The following is a 27,941-nucleotide window of genomic DNA, read 5'->3' as shown; positions in this document are numbered from 1 at the left end:
TCAAGTCTTGCCATTTTAAGCAGATTTATGTCAACACTGTATCATGGCCACTCAGGACCATTCACTGTCCTCTTGGTAAGCAACTCCAGTGTAGATTTGGCAATAGTGTTATAGGTTATTGTCCTGCTGAAAGGTGAATTCCTCTCCCAGTCTGAAGCAGGTTTCCCTCTAGGATTTTGCCTGTGCTTAGCTCCATCCCGTTTCTTTTTATCCTGAGAAACTCCCCAGTATTTGCCGTCAAGCATACCCATACAGTACCATAATGCAGCCACCACAATTGCTTGAAATTAAGGAGGTAGTTACTCAGTGATGTGTTGGATTTGCCCCGAACATAAGGTTTTGATTTAGGCCAAAAAGTGTATTCCTTTTCTGTGTTTGTTTTGTTGCTGCAGTATTACTTTAGTGTCTTGGAATATTCTGTATAATTTGTATTCTTCATTTCACTCTGTTATTTAGGTCATTATTGTGGACTCACTACAATGTTGTTGATCCATCCTCAGTTTTCTCCCATCACAGCCATTTAATAACTCAGTAGCTGTTTTAAAATCACCAATGGCCTCATGGTGACATCCTTTCAGCAGCTTCATTCCTGTCCTGTGTTCAGAAGGTCGACTGAATCTTTGATGTGTCTGGGTTGTTTAATACATAATCAAGAGGATAATTGTTAAAGAGATATTCAATGTCTGATTTGTTATTTTGACCCATCATTGCCCTTCTTCATGAGGCTTTTGAAAAAGCTCCCTGGTCTTTGTAGTTGAATCTGTCCTTGAAATTCAATACTTGACAGAGGGGCCTTAAAGATGTTGTATGTATGGAGGTCAGAGGAAGGGTTTAGTCATTCAAAAATCATGTCAACCCCTTTTATTTCACACAGAGTGAGTCCATGTCATTTATTATGTGATTTGTTAAGCCACATTTTGGTCCTGAACTATGGTTAGGCTTGCCTAAACAAAGGGACTGAATACTTGTACAATGACTATTTTAGTTATACATTTTTTATTTACCCCACAAATGTTATTTTCTCGCAATTTGACATTACAGAGTATTCTGTGTAGATTGATGACAAAAAAATGACAACTAAATTCATTTTAACCTCACTTTGTAACACAATAAAATGTGAAGAAATCTAAGGGGTCTGTGACAAATGTTTTGTTGTTTTGAAACTGTACTCCAGCACTTTGGATTTAAAACGACACAATAACTATGGAATTAAAATGCTGACTGTCAGCTTTAATTTGAGGGTATTTTCAACCATGAATCGGATGAATCGTTTAGAAATTACAGCACAATTTTAACGTAGTCCCTCCATTTTAGGGGACCAAAAGTATGGGGACAAATTCACTTGTGTATTAACGTAGTCAAAAGTTTAGTATTTGGTCCCAGATTCCTAGCACACAATGATTACGTGAAGCTTGTCACTCTAAAAACTTGTTGGATACATTTGCTGTTTGTTTATGGTTGTGTTTCAGATTATTTTGTGCCCAATAGATGTCATTTTGGAGTCACTTTTATTGTACATAAGAATATAACATGTTTCTAAACAATTTGATATTAATGTTCAGACCCTTTACTCAGTACTTTGTTGAAGCACCTTTGGTAGCAATTACAGTGTCGAGTCTTCTTGGGTATTACGCGACAAGCTTTGCACACCTGTATTTGGGGAGTTTCTCCCATTCTTCTCTGAAGATCCTCTCAAGCTCTGTCAGGTTGGATGGGGAGCATTGCTGCACAGCTATTTTCAGGTCTCTCCAGAGATGTTCCGGCGGTTTCAAGTCCGGGCTCTGGCTGGGCCACTCAAGGACATTCAGAGACTTGTCCCGTGCCTTTTAATGAGGGGTGGCTTCCGTTTGGCCACTCCACCATAAAGGCCTGATTGGTGGAGTGCTGCAGAAATGGTTGTCCCTCAGGAAGTTTCTCCCATCTCCACAGAGGAACTCTGGAGCTCTGTCGGGTTCTTGGTCACCTCCCTGACCACGGTTCTTGTCCCCCAATTGCTCAGTTTGGCCAGGCGGCCAGCTCTAGGAAGAGTGTTGGTGATTCCAAACTTCTTCCATTTAAGAATTTGAAGCCACTGTGTTCTTGGGGACCTTCAATGCTGCAGAAATTTGTTGGTACCCTTCCCCAGATCTGTGCCTCGACACAATCCTGTCTCGGAGCTCTACGGACAATACCTTCGACCTCATGGCTTGGTTTTTGCTCTGACATGCACTGTCAACTGTGGGACCTTATATAGACAGGTGTGTGTCTTTCCAAATCATGTCCAATCAATTGAATTTACCACAGGTGGCCTCCAATCAAGTTGTAGAAACATCTCAAGGATAATCAGTGGAAACAGGATGCAACTGAGCTCAATTTCGAGTCTCATAATACTTACGTAAATAAGAATCTGAATACTTATGTAAATAAGGTAAGGCTTTTTTAATTGTATTTCTAAAAACCTGTTATCACTTTGGGGTATTGTGTGTAGATTGATTAAATACATTCAAATCTCAGCAATTTTAGAATAAGGCTGTAACTTAACAAAACCTGAAAGAAGTCAAGGGGTCTGAATACTTTGCAAAGGCACTGTAGATGTGAATTGTTAGCCGGTGGTCCGTGCATTGTGTTCTGTGCATTAGCCAACTCCTCTGTGTGTTTGTTAATGTACAGCTTGGTAATGATAGAGGAGCTGGCTACAGTACACGTCATGAGACTAGGCTAGTTAGTTATCTGTATCTTTTCTCTCAGGTCTGTTAAGTGTGTGCGCACGCCCCGGGAAGTTTGTCAATCTTAACTCCGTTGCAGTCAGTCGAATAATTATGAATTCGCTGTTAGAAACACGTGTAGCGGGAGAGAGCCTATTTCATTGTGTGCCTATTCATTCAGCTGATACTGTGTAAGCCTGGGCACGAATGAAAAATAAGATAAGATTGAACGGCGCATAATCTATAGCTTGAAAGAACCTCTAGACACTGTATTTTACTGTATTTTACGAACTAGGTGATTTGTTTGAAATCGCGACACCGTGAAAAAGGAGCTCCTAGTTTGGATGTTAAAGTATGTGTGGAGAAGATTTGTAAGCATTTTAATTAGCCGTGTATAACAGTGCCTGTCATGTAAATAGATCGTATCAGTGGATATTTGTTCCCACTGTAGGCAAGGTGAAACTGGATTTGTCCTCAATGCCTCAAGCAAGACAATTCAGTTTGCTTTGCTAACACTCTAAATGCCTTTGTCCTCATAAAATGTGTCTAGAACAAACTAAACCCTTAATACATTTACCCCTACATTTTAGAACAACTTTGAGTCAACCTAACCCCTATTCAAGAGCGAACAGCTATTGAGATAAATGTGTTCCTTAGGGTGTGTTTTTTTTATTTTATTAGCAGACATGAAAGACTTTTCGGCCCATTCAATCACCGATGACTCATGGGTCTTTTGCTTCTAATCCAATCTGTGGCTGGAGAGGTGAGACAGAATGCTTGGGGACATTGAGTCAGCTTTGCACAACGCCTGCATGAGCCCTTAACATAAACTCCATCCAAGGGTTTTTGAATGTCGAAAGAAGCCTCAGAGTACAGTTGAATGTATTTCAAAATGTCCTTGACTGTATAACGGAATGTTAAGTGCAGAAAAACGCATTTCTTCCCTTTTCTTTGGAAGGAAAGGTTCAGTGTCAGGTGAAAAAGTCAATGTCTTCATATTTTTCAGAAGTCTATATTTTCATGTATTCGGCATGTCTGGATTGGTAAATGAGTTCTGATTCATGCCTTTCAATCATGAACCCAGGCAACTAAATGTATGACCCGAGCTGATCGATACAGCTAACTCTCGCCTCACAACTCACTCTCACGTCCGATGAAGAGCTTTAGGAGCAGAGAGGCTGATTTCAAAAGATCTGGATCTGAGCATGAAGCTAATGCTAACACTGGGACTCCTGGATGACTGGCTTATGGATCAGAGTTATTGCCCCCGGCTGTGCTGACAGCAAACTCATCACCATCTGAATTACTATTACACAGATGCCTCGCCAGATTCCTCAGACGTTCCCATACCATTACATTACTGCACTACATTACTCATAAGCTGCTGTAAAGATTCCCTGGAACGATATTAGCTGTGTTGCATCATAATTCCATCAAAGACTATGCTGCTGCTGCTGCTCCGTAGCCTATTCGTTTTAAAGTGAAAGGAACTGAAAAGCAGTGTGTGTCCCAAACAGCAATAATTCAATCAGGGTCAGGTCCAAATCACTGATCCGCTCAGAAGTCAACCGCTCCACGTCTCTGGTAATGTTGATGGACTCACTGTTGCAAAAGTCCATCTAGCCACATCACCAGCTATTTCACCAGTATATCTCTACTGTCTCTCCTTATTCTCTGCACCCGACTGATCTCCAGTCTTACTGACACATCAGAGTCTATACTGACCCATCATGCCTCAAGTATCTAATCTAATGCTCTAGCGTCACAATTGGGGATTTTTCACACTGGCAGTGACTCTGGTGTTACAGAGTTCTGCCCTGAGCCAGGTTCTAAATGGTCACACCTTGAGGTCGTGCTGACGGGTCTCCTCCAGGTCCTGCATGGTGCAGCAGTGGGCCTCCTGCAGGCTGTGCTCCCTGCGCTGGTACTCCAGCTGCAGCTCTTGGAGTTGCTGGCCCAGGTGCTCCCGCTCCTGGCTGAACTGGGCCTGCAGCTGCTGCAGGGAGCTCTGCGACTGAGACAGCTGCATCTCCAGACTCTGCTTCAGCAATGAGATCTGACGAAAGGGAGGAGTAGAGAAGGAGAGAGAAAGGAAAAGGAGAGAGAGAGACGGTGTAGAGAGAAGAACAGCTTGGATCAGATTGCACGTAGTGTCATTAGTTCCTATATTACAGGTTCGCGAAACCTGTTTGTCTGTATACTTCATTCACTAACTTATTCACTAACTAACCTGTAATTTTCATCATAGGTACACTTCAACTATGACAGACAAAATGAGAAAAAAAACTCCAGAAAATCACATTGTAGGATTTTTTATGAATTTATTTGCAAATTATGGTGGAAAATAAGTATTTGGTCAATAACAAAAGTTTATCTCAATACTTTGTTATATACCCTTTGTTGGCAATGACAGAGGTCAAACGTTTTCTGTTAGTCTTCACAAGGTTTTCACACACTGTTGCTGGTATTTTGGCCCATTTCTCCATGCAGATCTCCTCTAGATCAGTGATGTTTTGGGGCTGTTGCTGGGAAACACAGACTTTCAACTCCCTCCAAAGATTGTCAATGGGGTTAAGATCTGGAAACTGGCTAGGCCACTCCAGGATCTTGAAATGCTTCTTACGAAGCCACTCCTTCGTTGCCCGGGCGGTGTGTTTGGGATCATTGTCATGCTGAAAGACCCAGCCACGTTTCATCTTCAATGCCCTTGCTGATGGAAGGAGGTTTTCACTCAAAATCTCACGATACATGGCCCCATTCATTCTTTCCTTTACACGGATCAGTCGTCGTGGTCCCTTTGCAGAAAAACAGCCCCAAAGCATGATGTTTCCACCCCCATGCTTCACAGTAGGTATGGTGTTCTTTGGATGCAACTCAGCATTCTTTGTCCTCCAAACACGACGAGTTGAGTTTTTACCAAAAAGATCCATTTTGGTTTCATCTGACCATATGACATTTTCCCAATCTTCTTCTGGATCATCCAAATGCTCTCTAGCAAACTTCAGACAGGCCTGGACATGTACTGGCTTAAGCAGGGGGACACGTCTGGCACTGCAGGATTTGAGTCCCTGGCGGCGTAGTGTGTTACTGATGGTAGGCTTTGTTACTTTGGTCCCAGCTCTCTGCAGGTCATTCACTAGGTCCCCCCGTGTGGTTCTCGGATTTTTGCTCACCGTTCTTGTGATCATTTTGACCCCACGGGGTTGAGATCTTGCGTGGAGCCCCAGATCAAGGGATGTCTTCCATTTCCTAATAATTGCTCCCACAGTTGATTTCTTCAAACCAAGCTGCTTACCTATTGCAGATTCAGTCTTCCCAGCCTGGTGCAGGTCTACAATTTTGTTTCTGGTGTCCTTTGACAGCTCTTTGGTCTTGGCCATAGTGGAGTTTGGAGCGTGACTGTTTGAAGTTGTGGACAGGTGTCTTTTATACTGATAACAAGTTCAAACAGGTGCCATTAATACAGATAACGAGTGGAGGACAGAGGAGCCTCTTAAAGAAGAAGTTACAGGTCTGTGAGAGCCAGAAATCTTGCTTGTTTGTAGGTGATCAAATACTTATTTTCCACCATAATTTGCAAATAAATTCATATAAAATCCTACAATGTGATTTTCTGGATTTCTTTTTCTCATTTTGTCTGTCATAGTTAAAGTGTACCTATGATGAAAATTATAGGCCTCTCTCATCTTTTTAAGTGGGAGAACTTGCACAATTGGTGGCTGACTAAATACTTTTTTGCCCCACTGCACTTTACACCACTGCTGCTTTGCAACGTTTGGCAGCACCCTACATGTTCTGTTGTGTACGTGTGATCAACAGCTCAGTGTGTGATCAACATGAGAACTCAGTCACTCCACATGAATCAGCCAGGCATCATTAGGAGTTACAGCCTATTACTACAGAGTATTATTACTGTGAATAATGAGACCGACCGGGCCCTAAGCAGGACAGGTGGAACGTGTGCGAGGAAAAGATCCAGGGTGGTGACACCTCCATAAGTCACCCTGACTCTGCTGCTAGCTGTACGGAAGCATCTGGAGCTACACCGTTAAGTAGGAGCTCAGAGTTAGAATGCCCTCCTTCCCCCCCATATGCATAGATTCTTCCAGCATCTGCGTAATAAAAAATGTGGACAACAAACAGTATGGAGTGCACAGTGCATTATCAATGTAATAATGCAGTGACGTGTATTTGTTTGGCTCTGGGCAGAACATAACACAGTGATACTGTGGACATGGCAAGACAGACTGCAGTGATCTAAGTGGAGTCAGTGGACGTGTCTGTGGGTTCATGCCAGAGAGGGACTAGTGGGTTTTAGTGGTGCTGCTGACACTAAAGTGGGGCCATTGACAGAAGACATTCACACCTCCCTTAGAATCAATACCTTGGAGTGAACAAGAGGCGACACACAGGATCTGTATAGCTGTAATGCTCACTGTGTGCCAGACTTATTATCAGAGTCATCTGCTGCAGGGCAAAATGTGTGACTACTATCAAAATGGCACTACTCGTCATCCCTGATAGAATCACAACCACTTGTGTAGAGGGATAAGAGGCTGCTGAATGCCTTCCATTTGGGACCTGAGCGCAAACAGCAACATTCCTAACTCAGAGGCGACTCAGATGTGGTTATTATGGCACAACAAAGAGAGAGCAGGAGGTACAGTAAATCACATGCCACTCAGAGAGGCTGTAATTCTGGCTCATCAAAATAACAGAAATATACACCTTTCACAGTGTCAGGAAGAGGAAAACACTCCAGTGGGAAGTGCACCAAGAGTCAGTTACAGAGCAGAAAGAGAACATCAATTTTCAGAAGAAGGCAGATTTAGGTAATCAGTGTTTCATGCGTGTTGCCTGGGAACTGGGTGACGTTGGTTCACTGCAGTAGCAACCAGTCACAGTGGTTCTATAACAACCCTCACAGTATAGAGACAAGAAGTGAAGAGAGAAACCACACACACACACGTTGGCACATTCAACACTGCAAGTGTCCCCCACAAGAAGCACTCACCTGCGTACAGCACACTGTAACGAAAGGAAAATGGATGCTGTAAAACCAGCACCGTTAGTGCAAACCAGGCCAAGTCCACAACACGCCATCATGCTAGCCACGCACACCAGTTGAATATACTGGTATTTGTCTGTAAACACACTGTAGTGAGGGAGAAACAAAGAGCGCCAAGTGGAGCAGGTGTGTAAGTAGACTAAAAGCTCGGACACACCAGTAGGACTGTCCAAGGTTTGCCTTCCGACAGTACTTAGCACCTCTGAACAGAGTGTCGGCAGTCAATCTAATTTGTGTTCACACAGCAAAGACCTTGGAAGTAGTCAGCCACTCAGCCTAAAATACTACACACTCCAAACCAGAAGGTGGCAGTAGCATTGTTTGGCAATGCATATCTGTGCGCGTTGGGGCAGTATTGCTTATGGTCTAGATTCCAAGTTATCTACGCTAATGTTGCTATTTTGTAGAAAGACCATGTTGATACTAGCCAGATGGCCACTGCTTGATAACTACTTAGCTAGATGACGAAGAAACAATTTAATTCACTCTCCATAATCCCATACTGCAAGTGCCAGCCGATAGCCAAATGTTTAGCTAGCTAGCTAACATTAGCATATTCGCTAAATAGAGCAACATAGCTAGCTAGCTAAGGACACTGCACTAACTCAGCAGCTAACACAGGCAGCTATTTCATGGAAACTAGCTAATCCATTGTGATTTAATTCTAACGTCAATACTAGCTACAGTGGTTAGCTAGCTTGGAGGAAGTGCTTCGTTTTGTGTGCATTGCGTCTGTGCACTTAGCTAGTTACCTTCCCATAGCCTACATTGCATATAAAGTGTGACTGACTCATCCGTAGATGTACGGAGGGAATGCCCTCTTTTTGTTGGCTCCCCTCCCCTCTTGGGGGTCGTGCTCTCTGATTGGCTCAAAGTCAAGTTGTAGACCACTGACAAGCATAGCGATTCTACAAGTTGAATCCGTAGGTTCGTCGCTACCGGATTGGCACGCAGCATCTATCGCTTTTGGTCTAGCAAGAGAAGGAACAGCCTCCCACTGTTATCGGGAGCCTCCCACTGTTATCGGGAGTCTATCGGCAGTGAGATTTTCAGTGTGTTTCATGCTTACATGATTGACTTATGTTAAGCTTCACTGAGCTGAGTGGAGCTATGGGTGTGAACAAAATACACAGGAACACAGGGAAACATTCAGGAGTCAACAAGGTCAAAATAAAGGCAAAAAATATATAAAAGGTGCAGAGGGGAGGGAGGCCAGGTTAGGGTAGCTTTTTGTCAGGGAGTGGTTGGAGTATCATGAGGGATTGCCACGTTGGTGAGGACAGAGGAGCCCTTTTTCTCTAGATGATTGAAAACAACAGGAAAAGATGAGCAGCACTGCCTATTTCAATGTTTGAATGGATGACAAGACACTGTGAAATATTGTGATATCTCAGTTCAGTAAAAAAAAAAACATGAAGTGACTTTCTACTGTCAAACCTAATTATTATCTGTGAAATGCCCTGAATGTTAATGCAATTAGCAAGTAGAAGTGCATTAAAAGTTTTCGTTTTTAATTCGATTTGATTGGACCATTCAGTCCCCTTCACAGGGCTGCCAGTGCCATTTTGGGAAGACTTCAAATGTCATAATTTGAATAGATATCCAATAAATTCACCATGTTTTTATCTTCATACACTTTGTGTGAGTGACAGTGCTAGCTATAGCTGCGGTGGGAGTTACAGCTAAGTAACAGAACAGGCTTCTCAACAGTCTTTCATTGTCATGGCTGGTATCTGCATATGTGTACGGCGAGGCCCTGAAAACTCTCCTCTCACCTATTCATGGACATTTGGAAGTGGACAATTTAATATGGTATGACATACACTTCCAAAATGTTTCATTATATTTTGGGTTAAGTGGTGAAAATGTATAACCTATGCTCTTTACCTTACAGTAATGTAAAGTAGTCACGGAATCCCTATACAAATCCCAGCTCAACAAAACTTTTGCATTGATGGGACTAGTGAACAGACAAATGACGTAGTTCTTTTACTCTCCATGTATCCTGGAGCCCAGTCATAATGTTGACATGGGGCAGAGTACGCTGTGTATATCACAGTCAAGGTCTTCACAGGTCCAGCCGAAAACCCGTGACTCAACCGGGTCGGATCCGAAATTCTGTAGTTGACCCTCAGATCTAGGTCGGAGTGGATTTGATTGTCACGGATCTCGGGTATGTGTAATTATAATTACAGAACTGAACGCGAATGCTGCAGTTGAGAGAGAGAGAGAATTGTATGCTGCTGCTCAGTCTCTTCACGAGAGTGGCGCATGTAGCCAATCACAAGTCATCAAAGGGGCACTAGCCTCTGGCTCTGTGTGTGCTGTGGCAAGCAAGTTAAGAGATCAATGGAAGATGAAACTAAAATGACGGAATTAAAAGTTAAACGTGTAGCCTCCCGGGTGGTGCAGTGGTCAAAGGCACTGCATAGCAGTGCTAGCTGTGCCACCAGAGATTCTGGGTTTGAGCCGGCTGCGACCGGGAGGCCCATGGTGCGGCACACAAGTAGCCTCAATTAGCCAACCCAACTAGCTTAACTAGCTAGCTTCTCTTCATGGTTTGATGCAGTCAAAACAGGTGCTATGTAATCAAATTGCTTGATAAATAACCTAGCTTTGGCAGCTAAAACTTAGTAACTAGCACGAGTTGGCTTGGTTGCTGCGGTCTCTCTCTTCGTGCCATTCAGCCACATATAAACACACACACGACCCCTGCCCCGCTTGCTGCTCCTTCATTCCTCTCCCCCTCCCCCAGTGCCTGCATAAACAGCTTCAGTTAACGTAGTACATTTTTTAAATTATCTGCTGCTTCCCTCACTCGGACCGGATCAGACAGAGTATGGACCCGAAAAGGCTCTATACGGGGCCAGGTCCGGTTGTCCTCTGGTCCATATATTTTTTACATTTATTTATTCGGGTAGGATCTGGGGAGGAAAGCACCGGGTCCATTTCGTAATGGGTCAACTTTTTGGACCCAAGAACAACATATATCACAGGGACCAGCTGTAGTGTGGTGCAGCAGGGTGAGGGTGGACTGTCTCTGACCTGCTCCAGGAGGTCCTCCACCTTCCTCTGCCAGCTCTCGCGGGCACTGCCCAGCTCCTGCTCCTTGTTCTGGGCCAGCTGGGAGAGGGCTGCCCGCTTGTCATCCTCATGATCCTCCCTTAGCTCCTCACGTAGCTTCTTACACTCCTGCCTGTGGACACACACCAAATGCACACAATTACCATTAGATGAAGTATACAGAAGACAATAAAATCACACAGGGGTCAGGGGATCAACATAATGCAACAAAGCAAATTTTTTTTTTAAATAATTCCATGTAGTAATATATAGTAGTAGCATTAATGTACTAGTAATATATTGTCATTCATTTCAAATCAGTAAAGCCGCTGCAAAACATATGCAGCAGAACCCTGTTTTAGCTAGGGTTAGGATTACGTTGACAAATTATTATTATTATCATGCAAGTCATGCTTGCAAGAGCACATGCATGAAAATACCATCTAGTAAATATGTTATACTGTATGTGGCTGTGATAAGACCCTTTTACCAACTCCACTTCCCATTAGGACGAACAACGCAACACAGACCAACATTAAACATTTGTTAGGAAAATCTGGCGTTGTGTGCATATTTCATAAACAGAATGCATCTGCACTTCGCTCCAGAGAAGACTGCGCAGACAGCCAATCATTAGAGAGAAGAGAGATTGGGGCTGACACTCCCATCCATCTGATACAGTATGTCGATGTTAATGCATGCGTCGGTCTGTCCACAGCGCAGCCTGGGACGGAGGTTAACAGTATGTCCTGTAATTGCTGAACATTTCCAGCGAGCCGCTGTCTGTCGGAGCTCCGGGGGTGTTCAGAGTCCACATCCTTGGGAGCGGAGCAGAGTGTACGATTCCCCACGGCGCCATGCAAACGCCTCCCACCTCGCCGTGTCAGTGCTACTCAATGCCCACGCGTTTAGCGGCGCTGCACAGACTGCATGTTAATCGTTATTTAGCAGAGAATGGCGTCGTTAAACGTGTGGCGCTGACAGTGTTTTCGCCGCTCCCTACAAGCAGATGAGCGTCAGGGTGAGTGCATGCCACGGTTTAGCCCTGCGACAATGCTGTAAAAGGGGGTGTTGAACCTCATCTCTTCAGAAAAACACAGACAGACACACAGCTCTCAGCATCTTCATATTGTAGAGAGCCTCATATTCATACTCTAGCCCCCCCCCCCCAATCTGGCTAACTACCTAGGAGGGCACTCAGCACCTGGTGAGTGGAGGAGAAGGGAGGAAGGGGGTGAGTGTGTAGACTAGGTAGGCAGTATGGAGGAAGGAGAATGGAGGACGGAGAAGAAGGGAGGAAGGATAATGAAGGAGGATGTAGCGAGAAGGAAGGAGGCATGTGTGTAAATCAGCCGGCCCCGTTAAGATCAAAGCTTTCAGTCAACATCAGACAGCAGCAGAGAGGACAGGCAGACGGCCACAAATGGACGCCATCAACTCGCTGTCTAAACAGCAACGTGGTTTCTTTCCCCAACTTCTGGCGCACATCGACGCCAGGCATCTCTCACAAAGGCTTAGTTTGACTCTGAGGTAAATCTCTACTGAAGTTCATTATACCCGGTTCTGACAACACCGCATGGAAACACTCAGTAAAGGAGCCTCCTCTTATATTCTATCTGCCTGAAATAGTGGATCTTAGATGTCTATCTCTCTCAGCACAAGCCAAGCCAGCTCTGTTCAATTATTCTCGGTCCCCTTGTGTGTGCGCATTCTCCGTGTATGTGTGTTGGCTGTGCCGGTGTGCCAGATGACACACACGCATCTCTTGCGGTTGAGGCACTTGAAAGGCTGTCAAAGGCACTGCGGTGCAGTGTGGTGGTGCTGCCCAACTGGATTGTTCCGCTTGCAAATGCTGTTCATGTTCAAGCCCACCATTACGTAAGGTAAACATTGCAGGAGGCTTTAATGTGGGTAGGGGCTCTGGTATCTCTGCATCTCCCTCCACATCACCAGTCTAGCTCCCTGTGAGGAGCAGGAGGAGAGATGTTTCTGACAGGCCGTCGCAGGAGATGAAAGAGAAGAGCCTCGAACAGAGGACGGTAAGAGGGAGACGTGAATATCTCTCCCTCTTCCTTTGCCTCTTTCTCTCTCTCTCTTCTTTCATCTCTCTCTCTCGCTCGCTTTCATTCTGAGTGGCCTGTTGGCTCGAGTTATACATGGTGATAAGAAGAAATGAGGGCAAGACCACAGACAAACTCAATGAACTGGAGAGGTGAAGTTGAGTTGATTAACTGCAGACAGTAATAATAATAATTATTACAACAATAATACTATTCAGTGACAGTGGTGTGAAAGGACACAACAAGGTTCTGTACAGAAACACAGAAGTACAATCAGAACCCCGGAGGTTGCTATTTGCATTATGCTTTACTAAAGAAGAAGGAGAAGCATACGCTGTCTTCAATGATGTCTTTAAAAAAAAAATACTACCTGACATTATTTAAAACACCAAAATGCTGTCAGAATTACAGAGCATGTCAAATTCACCAAACGCAACGTATACATTCCAATTCATAGGGTCAAAATGAAAAGGGGCTGAATTGGAATGCAATTGTGAAAGATGAACATTGAGAGAGGAGGGTCAATTAAACGTAATTACGGTACAAGAGATGAAGAAAAGGACAGAGAACTTTGAGCCAATGCCTGTCTGGATGGTGTTATTGTAGAACTCCATGTGTAGCAGAGCCTTCCTGGTAATCAGGAATCCCTAATACTGTATTAAGACATTAATTGACCCCAGCAAGGGAGACAGACACTAATTGGACTCTGTCTGATGAGCTGGGATGATCTTCCTCCTCCTCCCCAGTCTCAAATCTCTGAGCTGCAGGTCTGTTCACACCCTGATTCACATGTCCCTGCTGTAAAGGCATTGAGATTCAAATGTGACAACAAAACCCTTTTCCACTTGAAATTCATAGGCAGTGGCTTGTCAGGGCCTCCTTGTTAATCGGGCTCAAATCCATATCTCATATGAACCTCATTACCATCCTGTCTTTCTCCTTTGAGCCAGAACAGGCAGCAGCAGCGGCGGCGGCAGTGAGATGCTCGGTCTGCTCCCTTGGTGAACACCCGCCATTGCTTCAGCAGAGTAGCCCATTTTGAGATAAGCGAGGGCATTGGCTGAACAAATGTTGTGGGAAATGAACTCTTTAAAAGAAAAGAAAGATAGAAATATTTTGGGGCAGTCTGATTTCTCACGGGACCTATCCTCCCACACCTCTTTCATGTGCACACAATGTGGGACCAAGCTAGCTACAGTATTACAGTGTTCACTTTTTACTCTTTTGAAATGTGTGGATTTGAGCCCTCTGAAGATAATTCCAATGGTCATTCCAGTGGTTATAATCTGTGGTGCAGCGCTGGCTCTTTCTAAATGAAGCCATCCGTTCATAATCCTCAGAGCCAGGGAGAGGAATCTCTTTCACTCACCCAGGGAAACTCTTTCACTCACCCTGTCCATCGCCATCCCTGGCACATCTCATCAAATCCACCCCGGGGCCAAGGACACACACATACACACCTTAACGTCTCGGTCCACTTGAGCTCCAGTTCCAGCGCCATCTTGTCCATCTTGAGTTTCTCGTCCTCTTTAGTGGTAATGACTTTAGCCTCGTGCTGCTTCTTCTGGGCCTCCATCTCTCCCTGAAAGAGAGAGAGAGAGAGAGAGAGAGAGAGAGGGGAAGAAAGAAAGGGTTTGTGATAAACAAGACAACTGAGCATGGGATCTAAAACCTCTATGGACAGGACTCAACAAAAGAGGAACTCGGCTCCACAGCCATCAATTCTCATTGCTCCACACTTCCCCTGACATCAAGACTAGAGTCTGCTTCATTATACAGGCCCAGAGAGATGAGAGAGGGGGGAAAGAGGAAGAGAGGGAACGGAGAGAGTAGAGAGGGAGAGAGGGAGAGGAGCCACAGAAGGTCAAAGGCATGGGAGAGCCAGTCTGAAGAGCAGCCTTCTAATGAACTGCCAATGCCATATGGGCTCCTTAAAGATGAGAACATAATTCAGAGTCGGAGTCTGATTAGGTATGCCAATCCAAAGCTGCTGGATAGTCTGCTTGGCATATCAAGAATTGGAATCTGGGACAAAGCAGGTGGATGTGATGGATTTCGTCTGGGAACAGACTCAAGGCTAGGAGATCAATTCAGTACAGATCAAGTTTATTACCCCCCCCCCATAAATAAACATGATATACAATGAATAAATCCTCAGTCAGAAGAGTGAATGGGGAAGGGAATTCATTTGGGTTTGCTGATGGATTCTCCAATGCCTCCCTGATGAGGAGAACCACACAGGGCCCAGGGGAGAATGTGTGTGTGTGTGTATGCATGTATGCATTGTTGGTGCTCTCACCTGCAGGGCAGTCAGCAGGTTGCTGGTCTCTCTCAGTCTGGCCCTGGTCGCGTCCAGCTCCTCCGCTAGTTTGTCCTGGGCCTCCTTCAGGTTGGTGATGTGTCCCTCTGCTGTACCCATACCCTGCTCACCCTCCTTCACCAGCTCCTGCAGGCGCAACACCTGCACACAGAATGGACAGATTATCATACATCTCAGACAGGCTTTAAAAAAACTGCTGTAAAAGGGAAAGCATCATTGTCACCAGCCATGTCATCATGATGATATCTTGATAATTTGACTGCTGACATGCAAAACATTTTGGGACTGTATTAACAGTGGATTAATGAAAACAAATACCAAAATATAGTTTTTCTGTGAAATCTCCCTTTCTAATGACCTGGTAGTAAAATACATTCCCTTTTGTAATAGATATGAGTGTGGAATCTGCACTTCAAATGAGCCAAGACATTTTTTATCACCTGCTGTTGACAGCAGCAAACTTGAATCTACTCCAGTTTGTCCGGACGACCACAACAAATGGCCATGACAAAATGAGAGGAGCAAGAGGAGAGATCTGATAGGTTGGGTGGCTCCTGACTGACCTCCTGATTGGCTTGTTCAAGTTTGGTGGCGAGCTCCTCCTTCAGGCTGTCCAGTTGCTGTCTGAGATGGTTCTCCTGCTCCTCCAATGAGAGCCTCTCCCTCTCAAACTGCTGCTCCATTTCCTGTAGACAAACCCCAAAGACTCTGTTATAATAATACCAGCACAATAACCATTACAGGGCTAATCAGAGTATTTTTATGAATTTAAATACTTAGTAAATATGGCTGCAATAACTGTGCTTTTAGAGGAAAATCAAAGCCAGAGTAAAATGATTCACTAGTACATAAAAGGATAATGGTTGGTATTATTCGCATTTACACACTACTAAGAGTTTTGTCAGCATCCGTGTAAAACAATCTTGTGTAATATGGACTCAGAAGGGCTTGGGAGCTGTAATCATTTAGGAGACTGTGTGTGTCTGTGTGTCTCTGTGTGTGTATGCTCCAATCCCAAGTGACACATTCATGTTGTACCCCTGGGTAGGTGGCTAACCTTTTACTGCAGTGGGCTAAATCACACAGAGTGTTTCTTGGTAGTCTTAAACACATCTACCTTGAAACAAAAGTATACACCTCACACACATAGTTAAGGGTTTAAAAAATAACACTTTTTGAGTTTGCATCCCAATATCACACTTTATATACACCACAGAAGACTGAAATATAACAAAACCGTTTGACATAGAAACACCACATTTTCAATATATATATTTTTTTATGATCTTAATAATAACATTCCACCCATGAGTCACCCATTGACTGTCACCCATGAGTCACCCATTGACTGTCACCCATGAGTCACCCATTGACTGTCACCCATGAGTCACCCATTGACTGTCACCCATTGGCTGTCACCCATGAGTCACCCATTGACTGTCACCCATGAGTCACCCATTGGCTGTCACCCATTGACTGTCACCCATGAGTCGCCCATTGACCGTCACCCACGAGTCACCCATTGACTGTCACCCATGAGTCACCCATTGACCGTCACCCATGAGTCACCCATGAGTCACCCATTGACCGTCACCCATGAGTCACCCATTGACCGTCACCCATTAACTGCAGGAAAGGGCTACTATCCTGCTGGGAAAAGGGATGACGTGAGTTCATTATACACAGTACCAGTCAAAAGTTTGGACACACCTACTCATTCAACGTTTTTTCTTTTAAAAAATAAAAATAATTCTACATTGTTGAATAATAGTGAAGACATCAAAACTATGAAATAACACATTTAGTAACCCCAAAAAAGTGTTAAACAAATCAAAATATATTTTATATTTAAGATTCTCCAAAGTAGCCACCCTTTGCCTTGATGACAACGTTGCACACTCTTGGCAAAGTGTGTCCAAACTTTTGACTGGTGCTGTACGCAACATCAGGCACCCAGAACAAGGATGTCTGTAAATCCAATCAATTATGCAGAGTTTCACTGATAAGGGCAATGTCACATTCTGGAACTCAATTTTCCGGGGGTAGAAAAGATTTCTCGCTGTGACGGTGAGATATCACGGAGTAAATGCGGCCTTCAGACATTCCTGATACGGGTTAGATGTCTAGTCTACCATTTCACTCCCATTGCAGGATATTCGTGTCAGTGGATGACACCCCAGTGACAGTATGATAAGTAGACATCACCATAGGAAGACAAGCCTCTGGAGATGGAAGAAGTGCGCAGTGGCAACTTGTTTTCACCAGGCATGGAAATATAATTACTGCACCAGACGACGATTCGCTTGTGAAATTCTCAACAGCTCTGCATCTGTTACTGTCAGCGCTGAACATTCGACTGTGGACATCATTGAAAACACTTCATATAAGCCTACATCATTTACAAAGCAGAATACTTGATCACTTTCATGCTTACATTACTGGTATAGCACTCCGAAAAGACGCCTTGAAGCTAAATCAATGACTGCCAAATAAATAGGAAATGCATTGAGCCGACTAGTGACTCAGACTACTGTGTGAACCTTGTCCGCTCCAATATTAACTTCCTCTGATACAGATGGTGATTGATAATACATGATCCTTTGCCTCAGTATCTTCTCTTAAGGAGGCAATCCGCGGTTGAAACAATCACAAAGCACCCTCCCCGCCACTGTTTCTGTAAAAATCTGAGGGATGGGGCTGAAGAAATGTAACCACTCTCAAATTCATAGAGCTATGGATGCATGGACTGACTACCCATGATATCAAAATGATAGTTTAACCATGGTTTGAGGCCATACAGAGTTTGTTTACCTTTACCTTGTTGCTTATATTTTGGGTTCTGATGGGGTGTGACAGTTGAACTATGCTCCGGAGGCATTGATACGTTATATTCTTCCAGAATGAATGGGTACATATGATTCATTTACAAGTCCCTTTAATGCTTTCCCATGACCAAAAACTGGGAAGAATACATATCACACAGAATATGAAATAGACAAGATACTTAAAAGTGCGATCTCAAAAGGCAGTATCTATCTGCATGAGCAGGAGACTTGTCAGCATGGTGCACTAAGTAGAGCTAACTGAATAATGTATAGTTCCACCTTATTCAGAGAGAACTGCTCTGCACACTTTATGTACAGTATGGGTGGTTGAAGAGTACATGATTTAGAGCTCTCATCTTCCAGAGCACACTCATATGCAAATAGGAGCTTATCTATTTTGCATGATACCATCCCTCCAAAACAAGAGTCAAGACATTAGGCCGTTAATCTCATTAGCGCCTTCCCCTATTTTTTTCCCACTGAGTGTCAATGGTAGTGTGTGTGTGTGTGTGTGGCGGCTTTGGAGCAAAGTCACTGAGTTCACCTTGCGCACAGTTCTTGAATAGTGCATACTCTTTAAAACGGCTAAAAGTTTGTGCCACACTAAGTCTACGCTGTCAGCCGCCCATGGTAGTTTGACTAGTCACTAGTTCTACCTCAGTGTCAACAGTAAAGGTCCTTCCCACACCTTGGCGATGCTAGCCAAGGAGGTGACTCATGACCACGTCTTGGGACAGAAGGATGACAAATTGTCTTTCCTTCCTCCTCCTCTTGCTGTGCTGTGCGTAGAGGGAAGAAGAGGAAGTGCCTCAGGGAGTCCGCCCAAAATAGGATGTCAGCCGACGCGTCGACTCGTCAAACTGCTATTTGTGACTCTGACTCACCGGCACACAAACATAAGCCCTCTCCTACATGATCTATCTGCTCGCTCTCACCCTGTCCTGCATCTCTGTTGGGGAGCGTGAGGAGAGGAGAGGATATGATAAGCAGCAGTGCAGGTGATAGTTGCCCGAGGCATCGCTCTCTTTTTCTCTCTGGGCGCCAGTCTAATCAATGACAATAAAGCATTTCTCCGTTCTGTCTCGGAGACCTCCACCTTCGTCCTGACAAAGGAGAGCGACTGACATTTGTCTCCCTGAGATACGGTTCCTGGAAGCAGCCTAAGCACCCGGTGAGGTGTCTATCTTCCTCTACTATGGGCTTATGCAAATTAGACTCCAGGAACTCAAATACTATCCTGGTGGAGGAACAAAAGGGGTTGCTACCTCCATTTCCTCCTATTTAAAACAATAAGGCTAAACAGGGAGATGTGAGCTGCCACTGGTAAATCTGTTGACAATGTACAATGACCAGGCTGATTTGTGTGTCCGAAACACACACACACACACACACACACACACACACACACACACACACACACACACACACACACACACACACACACACACACACACACACACACACACACACACACACACACACACACACACACACACACACACACACACACACACACACACACACACACACACACACGCACACACACACACACACACTTTCCAATGAGGAGAGCCTCTGTCATCCTTCAAACTCTCTGAGGAGAGTGGTCTTTCCCATCTTCCCTCCCTTCAAGCAGCCATCATGGGCCAGTACAGAAAGTCTCGTTTTTCTGAGCTGAAAAGGCTTTAACTCCAAACAATCGTGTTAGGTTGGCCAGACCTAACAAGCCTAATTACAGCGGCTCAACCCGATATCTGTTATGCGGACGTTTTCTAAATGACGAAAACACGAAATAATACAACCATGTTGGAGGGGGATGAGTTGACTGAAGCCTTTGGCAGCCTCGGAGCCGAGAAGCAAAAAGATGACAGATTGCATTTTGGCTGAGTCAATCGTGCATGTCTTCTGAGTCATTTCATTTCATATGTTATCAAAACAGACAGTTTAGTCATGTCAGTGTGGCAGATGTTTTCAAGCAGATAGAAACGCTTCTCAGTGTTCCATGGGAGTCAGAGCGGGGTTTTCTGTAGTGAGGTGCAGAATGGATGTGTGAGGGTGCATGTCAGCCGTCTCCAACACCTCGGCGCAGGCTGATGTCGGTTCTGGTGCTGTGTGTGTCTGAGTGGTTGGGTAGAGCAAAGCGGGGGCGGGGTGGGGAGATGAGTTCTCATTGTAGTGGTAAATGAGGCGTGGGTGCTAGGCCAGATACAAAGCCACTACCTGCTCTGCCGCCTCCCTGTCCTCCTGCAGGACTGGAACTGAGGCAGCAGAGCTCTGGATCCTGACACACACAGAGAATAGTCTGGACTGAGACAGACACAGCCTAAGAATATATACAGTTGAAGTCAGAAGTTTACATACACTAAGGTTGGAGTCATTAAAACTTGTTTTTCAACCTCTCCACAAATGTCTGGTTAATAAACTATAGTTTTGGCAGTTAGGACATCTACTTTGTGCATGACACAAGTAATTGTTTACAGACAGATTATTTCACTGTATCACAATTCCAGTGGGTCAGAAGTTTACATACACTAAGTTGATTGTGACTTTAAACAGCTTGGAAAATTACAGAAAATGATGTCATGGCTTTAGAAGCATCTTTTGAGTCTATTGGAGGTGTACCTTTCAAGTACTACCTTCAAACTCAGTGGCTCTTTGCTTGACATCATGGGAAAATCAAAAGAAATCAGCCAGGAAAGAAATTGTAGACCTCCACAAGTCTGGTTCATCCTTGGGAGCAATTTCCAAATGCCTGAAGGTACCACGTTCATCAAATAATAGTACGCAAGTATAAACAAAATGGGACCACGCATCCGTCATACCGCTCAGGAAGGAGACGCGTTCTGTCTCCTAGAGATGAACGTACTTTGGTGCGAAAAGTGAAAATCAATCCCAGAACAACAGCAAAGGACCTTGTGAAGATGCTGGATGAAACAGGTACAAAAGTATCTATATCCACAGTAAAACGAGTCCTATATCGACATAACCTGAAAGGCGGCTCAGCAAGGAAGAAGCCACTGCTTCAAAACCGCCATAAAAAAAAATCCAGACTGGTTTGCAAATGCACATGGGGACAAATATCGTACTTTTTGGAGAAATGTCCTCTGGTCTGATGAAACAAAAATAGAACTGTTGGCCATAATGACCATCGTTATGTTTGCAAGCTGAAGAACACCATCCCACCCGTGAAGCATGGGGGTGGCAGCATCATGTTGTGGGGTGCTTTGCTGCAGGAGGGACTGGTGCACTTCACAAAATAGATGGCATCATGAGGGAGGAAAATTATGTGGATATATTGAAGCAACATCTCAAGACATCAGTCAGCAAGTTAAAGCTTGGTATCTAATGGGTCTTCCAAATGGACAATGACCCCAAGCATACTTGCAAAGTTGTGGGAAAATGGCTTAAGGACAACAAAGTCAAGGTATTGGAGTGGCCATCACAAAGCCCTGACTTCAATCCAATAGAAAATGTGTGGGCAAAACTGACAAAGTGTGTGCGAGCAAGGAGGCCTACAAATCTGACGCAATTACACCAGCTCTGTCAGGAGGAATGGGCCAAAATTCCCCCAACTTATTGTTGGAAGCTCGTGGAAGGCTACCCGAAACGTTTGGCCCAAGTTAAACTATTTATAGGCAATGCTACCAAATACTAATTGAGTGTATGTCAACTTCTGACCCACTGGGAATGTGATGAAAGAGCTGAAACTGAAATAAATAATTCTCCCAACTATTATTCTGACATTTCACATTCTTAAAATAAAGGGGTGATCCTAACTGACCTAAGACTAGAGGTCGACCGATTAATCGGAATGGCCGATTTCAAATTTTCATAACAATTGGAAATCTGTATTTTTGGGCGCCGATTTGCCGATTTTTAAATATTATTTATATTTATTTGAATTTTATTTTACCTTTATTTAACTAGGCAAGTCAGTTAAGAACACATTCATAGTTTCAATGACGGCCTAGGAACGGTGGGTTAACTGCCTCGTTCAGGGGCAGAACGACAGATTTTCACCTTGTCAGCTCGGGGGATCCAATCTTGCAACCATGACCTGCCTCTCTCTCGTTGCACTCCACAAGGAGACTGCCTGTTACGCGAATGCAGTAAGCCAAGGTAAGTTGCTAGCTAGCATTAAACTTATCTTATAAAAAACAATCAATCATAATCACTAGTTAACTACACATGGTTGATGATATTACTAGATACTATCTAGCGTGTCCTGTGTTGCATATAATCTGACTGAGCATACAAGTATCTAAGTATCTGACTGAGCGGTGGTAGGCAGAAGCAGGCGCGTAAACATTCATTCAAACAGCACTTTCGTGTGTTTTGCCATCAGCATTCAAGCATTCAAGCAGCGTCAAGCATTGCACTGTTTATGACTTCAAGCCTATCAACTCCCGAGATGAGGCTGGTGTAACTGAAGTGAAATGGCTAGCTAGTTAGTGCGCGCTAATAGCGGTTTCAAACGTCATTCGCTCTGAGTCTTCTAGTAGTTGTTCCCCTTGCTCTGCATGGGTAACGCTGGTTCGAGGGTGGCTGTTGTCATTGTGTTGCTGGTTCGAGCCCAGGGAGGAGCGAGGAGAGGGACGGAAGCTATACTGTTACACTGGCAATACTAAAGTGCCTATAAGAACATCCAATAGTCGAAGGTTAATGAAATAATGAGGGCTTTCTCATACAGAGCTCCATTTTTATGGAATGGTCTGCCTACCCATGTGAGAGACGCAAACTCGGTCTCAGCCTTTAAGTCTTTACTGAAGACTCATCTCTTCAGTGGGTCATATGATTGAGTGTAGTCTGGCCCAGGAGTGTGAAGGTGAATGGAAAGGCTCTGGAGCAACGAACCTCCCTTGCTGTCTCTGCCTGGCCGGTTCCCCTCTCTCTACTGGGATTCTCTGCCTCTAACCCTATTACAGGGGCTGAGTCACTGGCTTATTGGTGCTCTTTCATGCCGTCCCTAGGAGGGGTGTGTCCCTTGAGTGGGTTGAGTCACTGACGTGATCTTCCTGTCTAGGTTGGCGCCCCCCCTTGGGTTGTGCCGTGGCGGAGATCTTTGTGGGCTATACTCGGCCTTGTCTCAAGGTGGGTTGGTTGGTGGTTGAAGATATCCCTCTAGTGGTGTGGGGGCTGTGCTTTGGCAAAGTGGGTGGGGTTATATCCTTCCTGTTTCGCCCTGTCCGGGGGTATCATCGGATGGGGCCACAGTGTCTCCTGACCCCTCCTGTCTCAGCCTCCAGTATTTATGCTGCAGTAGTTTGTGTCGGGGGGCTAGGGTCAGTTTGTTATATCTGGAGTACTTCTCCTGTCTTATCCGGTGTCCTGTGTGAATTTAAGTATGCTCTCTCTAATTCTCTCTTTCTTCCTCTCTCTCGGAGAACCTGAGCCCTAGGACCATGCCTCAGGACTACCTGGCATGATGACTCCTTGCTGTCCCCAGTCCACCTGGCCATGCTGCTGCTCCAGTTTCCACTGTTCTGCCTGTGATTATTATTATTTGACCATGCTGGTCATTTATGAACATTTGAACATCTTGGCCATGTTCTGTTATAATCTCCACCTGGCACAGCCAGAAGAGGACTGGCCACCCCTCATAGCCTGGTTCCTCTCTAGGTTTCTTCCTAGGTTTTGGCCTTTCTAGGGAGTTTTTCCTAGCCACCGTGATTCTACACCTGCATTGCTTGCTGTTTGGGGTTTTAGGCTGGGTTTCTGTACAGCACATAGAGATATCAGCTGATGTACGAAGGGCTATATAAATACATTTGATTTGATTTGAAATACAAATGGTATAGAGGGAAATAGTCCTATAATAACTACAACCTAAAATTGAACATTTACTTGAGGCTAAATAGATTTTATTGATGTATTATATTAAGTTAAAATAAGTGTTAATTCAGTATTGTTGTAATTGTCATTATTACAAATAAATAAATAAATAAAATCGTCCGATTAATCGGGATCTGCTTTTTTGGTCCTCCAATAATCGGTATCGGTATCGGCGTTGAAAAATCATAATTGGTCGACCTCTACCTAAAACAGGACATTTTTACTAGGATTAAAATGTCATGGGATACTGAGACCCAGCCTGGGATACAGAGTCACAGCCTGGGATACAGAGTCACAGCCTGAGATACAGAGTCACAGCCTGAGATACAGAGTCACAGCCTGGGATACAGAGTCACAGCCTGGGATACAGAGTCACAGCCTGGGATACAGAGTCACAGCCTGGGATACTGAGACCCAGTGGAGTTACTGAGACAGATAGCACTGGGCTCTCATATAGAGATGGAATGGAAAGGGAGGAAGACCTAGATCTGAGCAAAACACGTCCCTAAAAGCTGAGGGAGACTGGTGACAAGCACACATTACTGCTGTCAGACAGCAAGGAAATAGGAAATATTTTTGATGGGGCTGTTGTCAACCATTATAACCAATCTGTTTCCATGTGATTTCAAACCACTAGCCATCCATAATAACAGTCCTTCTGTTCTGTGTGTATGGCAGGCAGCACTTGAGGATACTCAAAGGTACACCAGCACAGAGCTGTTTTCAACACTCGTGGGATTGCCTTGACAAGTGGCAGCCAAGCTGCAGAACCAAATCAGAGAAGCGAAGCCTGGAATTCGTGCATGCAAATGACATGGAGGGGCTTGAAGGGAAGCGAGGCTGTTCTGCCCATTGTAATGACTCTCTCTCCCCCACTCTTTCTATTTCTCTCCAGTGGTTCCAGCACCAATTTGTGTCTGTGTGATTGATTAACACCGACTTGAAACCAGAGGTGGGACCAAGTCACTATTATTCAAGTCACAAGCAACTCTCAAGTCACAAGGTCCGAGGTTCAAGTCGAGTCTCAAGTAGAACGGGTCAAGGCTCGAGTCAAGTCCAAGTCGTGCCTACTAAGAGCGAGTCAAGTCGAGTCGCACGTTTTCAAGTCATGTCTCGCGCAACGATTTGTTCGACTACAACTCTTTGTCTATTTATTGAGGCTACCAGACAGCCCTTTTCAATATTTTGTCTACAAGACATTTTGATAAGCCCATTGTAAAAATAGGGATCTTGTATTAGTCGTAAGGGCGTGACATCAGCAGAAGGCAAGGCAGGTTGACGTGCTCAGAGCGTAGATTTATTTACAGGTCTTGGTGATCCAATGGTGAAAGTGCCATATCACACAAAACCTACAAGTAGATTGACCAAATATACTCAGGCAATATCCCAAAAAGAAATAGCACCTGCCTCTGGCTCCACCTGTCCTATCTGAACGGACACAGGTAGAGGGCAAGACTGTACAGCCTCCCGTTGAAAAACCAAATGGAACCTGTCTAACAGGAACTCTTTCAGGACCATACAATCACCCAATTGGCAATTACAACCAATACATGGTTCTACAATGTAAAGGGTCATTTCCACATACATTGCTACATTCGTCTTAATCAAACTGAATGATTATTAATGATATTTCAACACAATACATGGAATAATCCTTTTCGCTTATTCAACATTCTGACTCCAAAGCGTGGAACGCAGGCCACGTAGCCTATTTCAATCCTCTCTCCCTATATTCTGACGTTTGCGCTGCACCCTATCCTATAAGTGTACAGCCAATCAGCAATCTGTTCGCTAGATCTTCACCCGACCTGTGTTGACTGACAGTTTGCTGGTCCAATCAGAGCGCAGAGTGTACGTTTCACTAGCCAATCTGTTGCAGGCTTTCTTTGCAAGGGAGATGCTGCGGCTACTGTCTCTGGCTGCGTGGAGAGTAATCCCCATAGACTCTGTGCCACAAAACGAGTGACAGAACATTACAAAACCTGGCCAGATAATTTCAAGTCATCAGTCTCAAGTCAAAGTCGAGTCCAGAATCTTGAGGCTCCAAGTCTAAGTAAAGTCTCAAGTTCTTTTATTTTAAGTCAAGTCACAAGTCATCAAATTTGTGACTTGAGTCAGACTCAACCCAAGTCATGTGACTAGAGTCCACAAAATTGGTCTGGACTCTTTCCTAATAGGAGGGTATGGAGCAGTCCCGACTCAGAATAGACCTTTCTCTTATCCCCACATTCAATTAGTGTAAGGCAATCATTGTTTCAACTGTTGTTCTTTAGTTTGTATTTATTTCACTAGGCAAGTCAGTTAAGAACAAATTCTTATTTACAATGATGGCCTACCAAAAGGACTCCCGCGAGGCTAGGACAAAACACACATCGGGACAAGAGAGACAACACATGAGTCTTCCTGTTTTAGTCTTGCTGTTGGATCCGGTGTAACTTGTTCATTAGGGTGGTTGTAATGTCAATTGCAGAATCTATTACTGTAAGCCCAGTCCATTTGATATTCATAGCAATAGCCAAATCATAGCAAAACATGGCTTGGAGGTGAAATGATCATAGATGCAGTGTACTGCTGTGTATGTTCAGCCCATCCCATTGCAGCAGTGTGTAGCTGCGGTTTCACTGCAGTGTGTGTGTGTGTTGCGTAGGTACAGTGTTGTGTTACTGGAGGTTGTGTGTGTGTGTGTGTGTGTGTGTGTGTGTGTGTGTGTGTGTGTGTGTGTGTGTGTGTGTGTGTGTGTGTGTGTAACTCACGGCCAGTAGCCGGCTCTTCTCCTTCTCGGCAGTAGTCTGTGTGTTCTCCAGGGTGGTCCGGTGTTTTTTCGACAGCTCCTCCAGCGCCCGGGTCTGTGACTCTTTGAAGTGGGCGGCGTCGTCCTCGTATTTGGCACGCATGTTCACCATCTCTTTCTCATACACCTGCTTCTCCTCCCGTAGAGTCTGATGGAACAACACACACAGAGACAACACCATGACTGTCAGCCCTATGTGTTTATCTAAGACGCTTGATTCTAGTTGAATTAAAACCAGCTGTGAGCAGAATGCTAAGCTCATTACGGTCTTATTTACATTCCCTTGGTAATTTGAGTGAGCATCTATTTGAGTCAGTCACACACAGCTAACACATGAACGCCTGCTCCGCTTTTCAGTCTCGCTGTCTGTCGGTGTGTTGTTGTGGCAAAAAGGTGACAGCCTAAAGATGCTTCAAATCCACTCTGACACATTCAGAGAGAGAGAGAGAGAGAGAGAGAGAGAGAGAGAGAGAGAGAGGGGCGCACTTCTCAGAATGCCAGCAGCCCAGTAGATCTGAAAAATGTACTCACGCCTCCGTTCCCATCAAGTTGTCAACGTAACACCTAACTGAAGGCTATAGTAATGTGAAACAGGACAGCGATTTCCTGGGGACTGGAGAGGTGAGCACATCGCTCTCCGTTTTTTAGGCTACAGCATTGCAGTGAATGTGACTGGGGGGAATTGTCATTAAGACACACCAATGTCAACACAACACTATCCCTGTCTTGAGAGCATATTACATATTCAGAACGGCATATGGTGAAAGATTCAACGGTGCATTTTACCATAATGAAAATGCAGAATGGGATATAAATCTTGCTTGACATTTACAGGGGAACTGCAGTTTGTCTTCTGAGCTACGGTTCGTAAATAATGTGACCTTTTTGGACGTTCTTTTTTAAAAGGTTGTTCAAATTTGACTCGCTCAGCAGCATTTTGTGAGTTCAGAGGCAATGCAAATTTCAGGGCTCTAACTCCTGAGAGCAAGGGGGGGACTTTCCAAGGAGCAAGCTAAATTCTTAGTCGTAAAATATTTTGGGGTTGTTGTGTACTCTGACATCAATAATTGAAGTTAAATGCTATTTTACAACCAGAAAGCATGGCTTAGAGCAAAATGGTGACTATATTGGAAGAAATGGCAAATAGCTGAGATATAACGAAGCAAACTGTGATGCAAAATTGATGTCTATTTATACAAAAAAAAAACGTAGTCTTTGCTAAATCAAAGTACTCAGCTAAACGTTAACAAAAACGCCATTTTTAGTAACTTCTCTTTCCAAGATGTTGAGTTTTGTGA

The 27,941-nt window shown here is 44.4% G+C and overlaps 1 protein-coding gene across 4 annotated transcripts in view; it reads right to left on the bottom strand.

Moving 5' to 3' along the window:
- The window catches only part of LOC109866138 (protein FAM184A), a 153,000-nt gene that overhangs the window by 39,515 nt on the left and 85,544 nt on the right, over positions 1-27,941 (bottom strand). For all 4 annotated transcript variants that reach the window (XM_020454686.2, XM_020454685.2, XM_031800844.1 and 1 more), the window contains exons 6-11: positions 26,606-26,791; positions 15,759-15,881; positions 15,175-15,336; positions 14,336-14,457; positions 10,798-10,948; positions 4,528-4,740 (exon numbers count right to left, since the gene is read on the bottom strand). In XM_020454686.2, the coding sequence (XP_020310275.1) occupies positions 4,528-4,740; positions 10,798-10,948; positions 14,336-14,457; positions 15,175-15,336; positions 15,759-15,881; positions 26,606-26,791 (957 nt within the window). The remainder of the gene's footprint in view (positions 1-4,527; positions 4,741-10,797; positions 10,949-14,335; positions 14,458-15,174; positions 15,337-15,758; positions 15,882-26,605; positions 26,792-27,941) is intronic.

Source organism: Oncorhynchus kisutch, linkage group LG21 (genome assembly GCF_002021735.2).
Source record: "Oncorhynchus kisutch isolate 150728-3 linkage group LG21, Okis_V2, whole genome shotgun sequence".
In the NCBI taxonomy this organism is placed as follows: domain Eukaryota; kingdom Metazoa; phylum Chordata; class Actinopteri; order Salmoniformes; family Salmonidae; genus Oncorhynchus; species Oncorhynchus kisutch.
The sequence above is the reverse complement of the archived record's forward strand: the minus strand, read 5'-3'. Positions and strand labels throughout refer to the sequence as shown.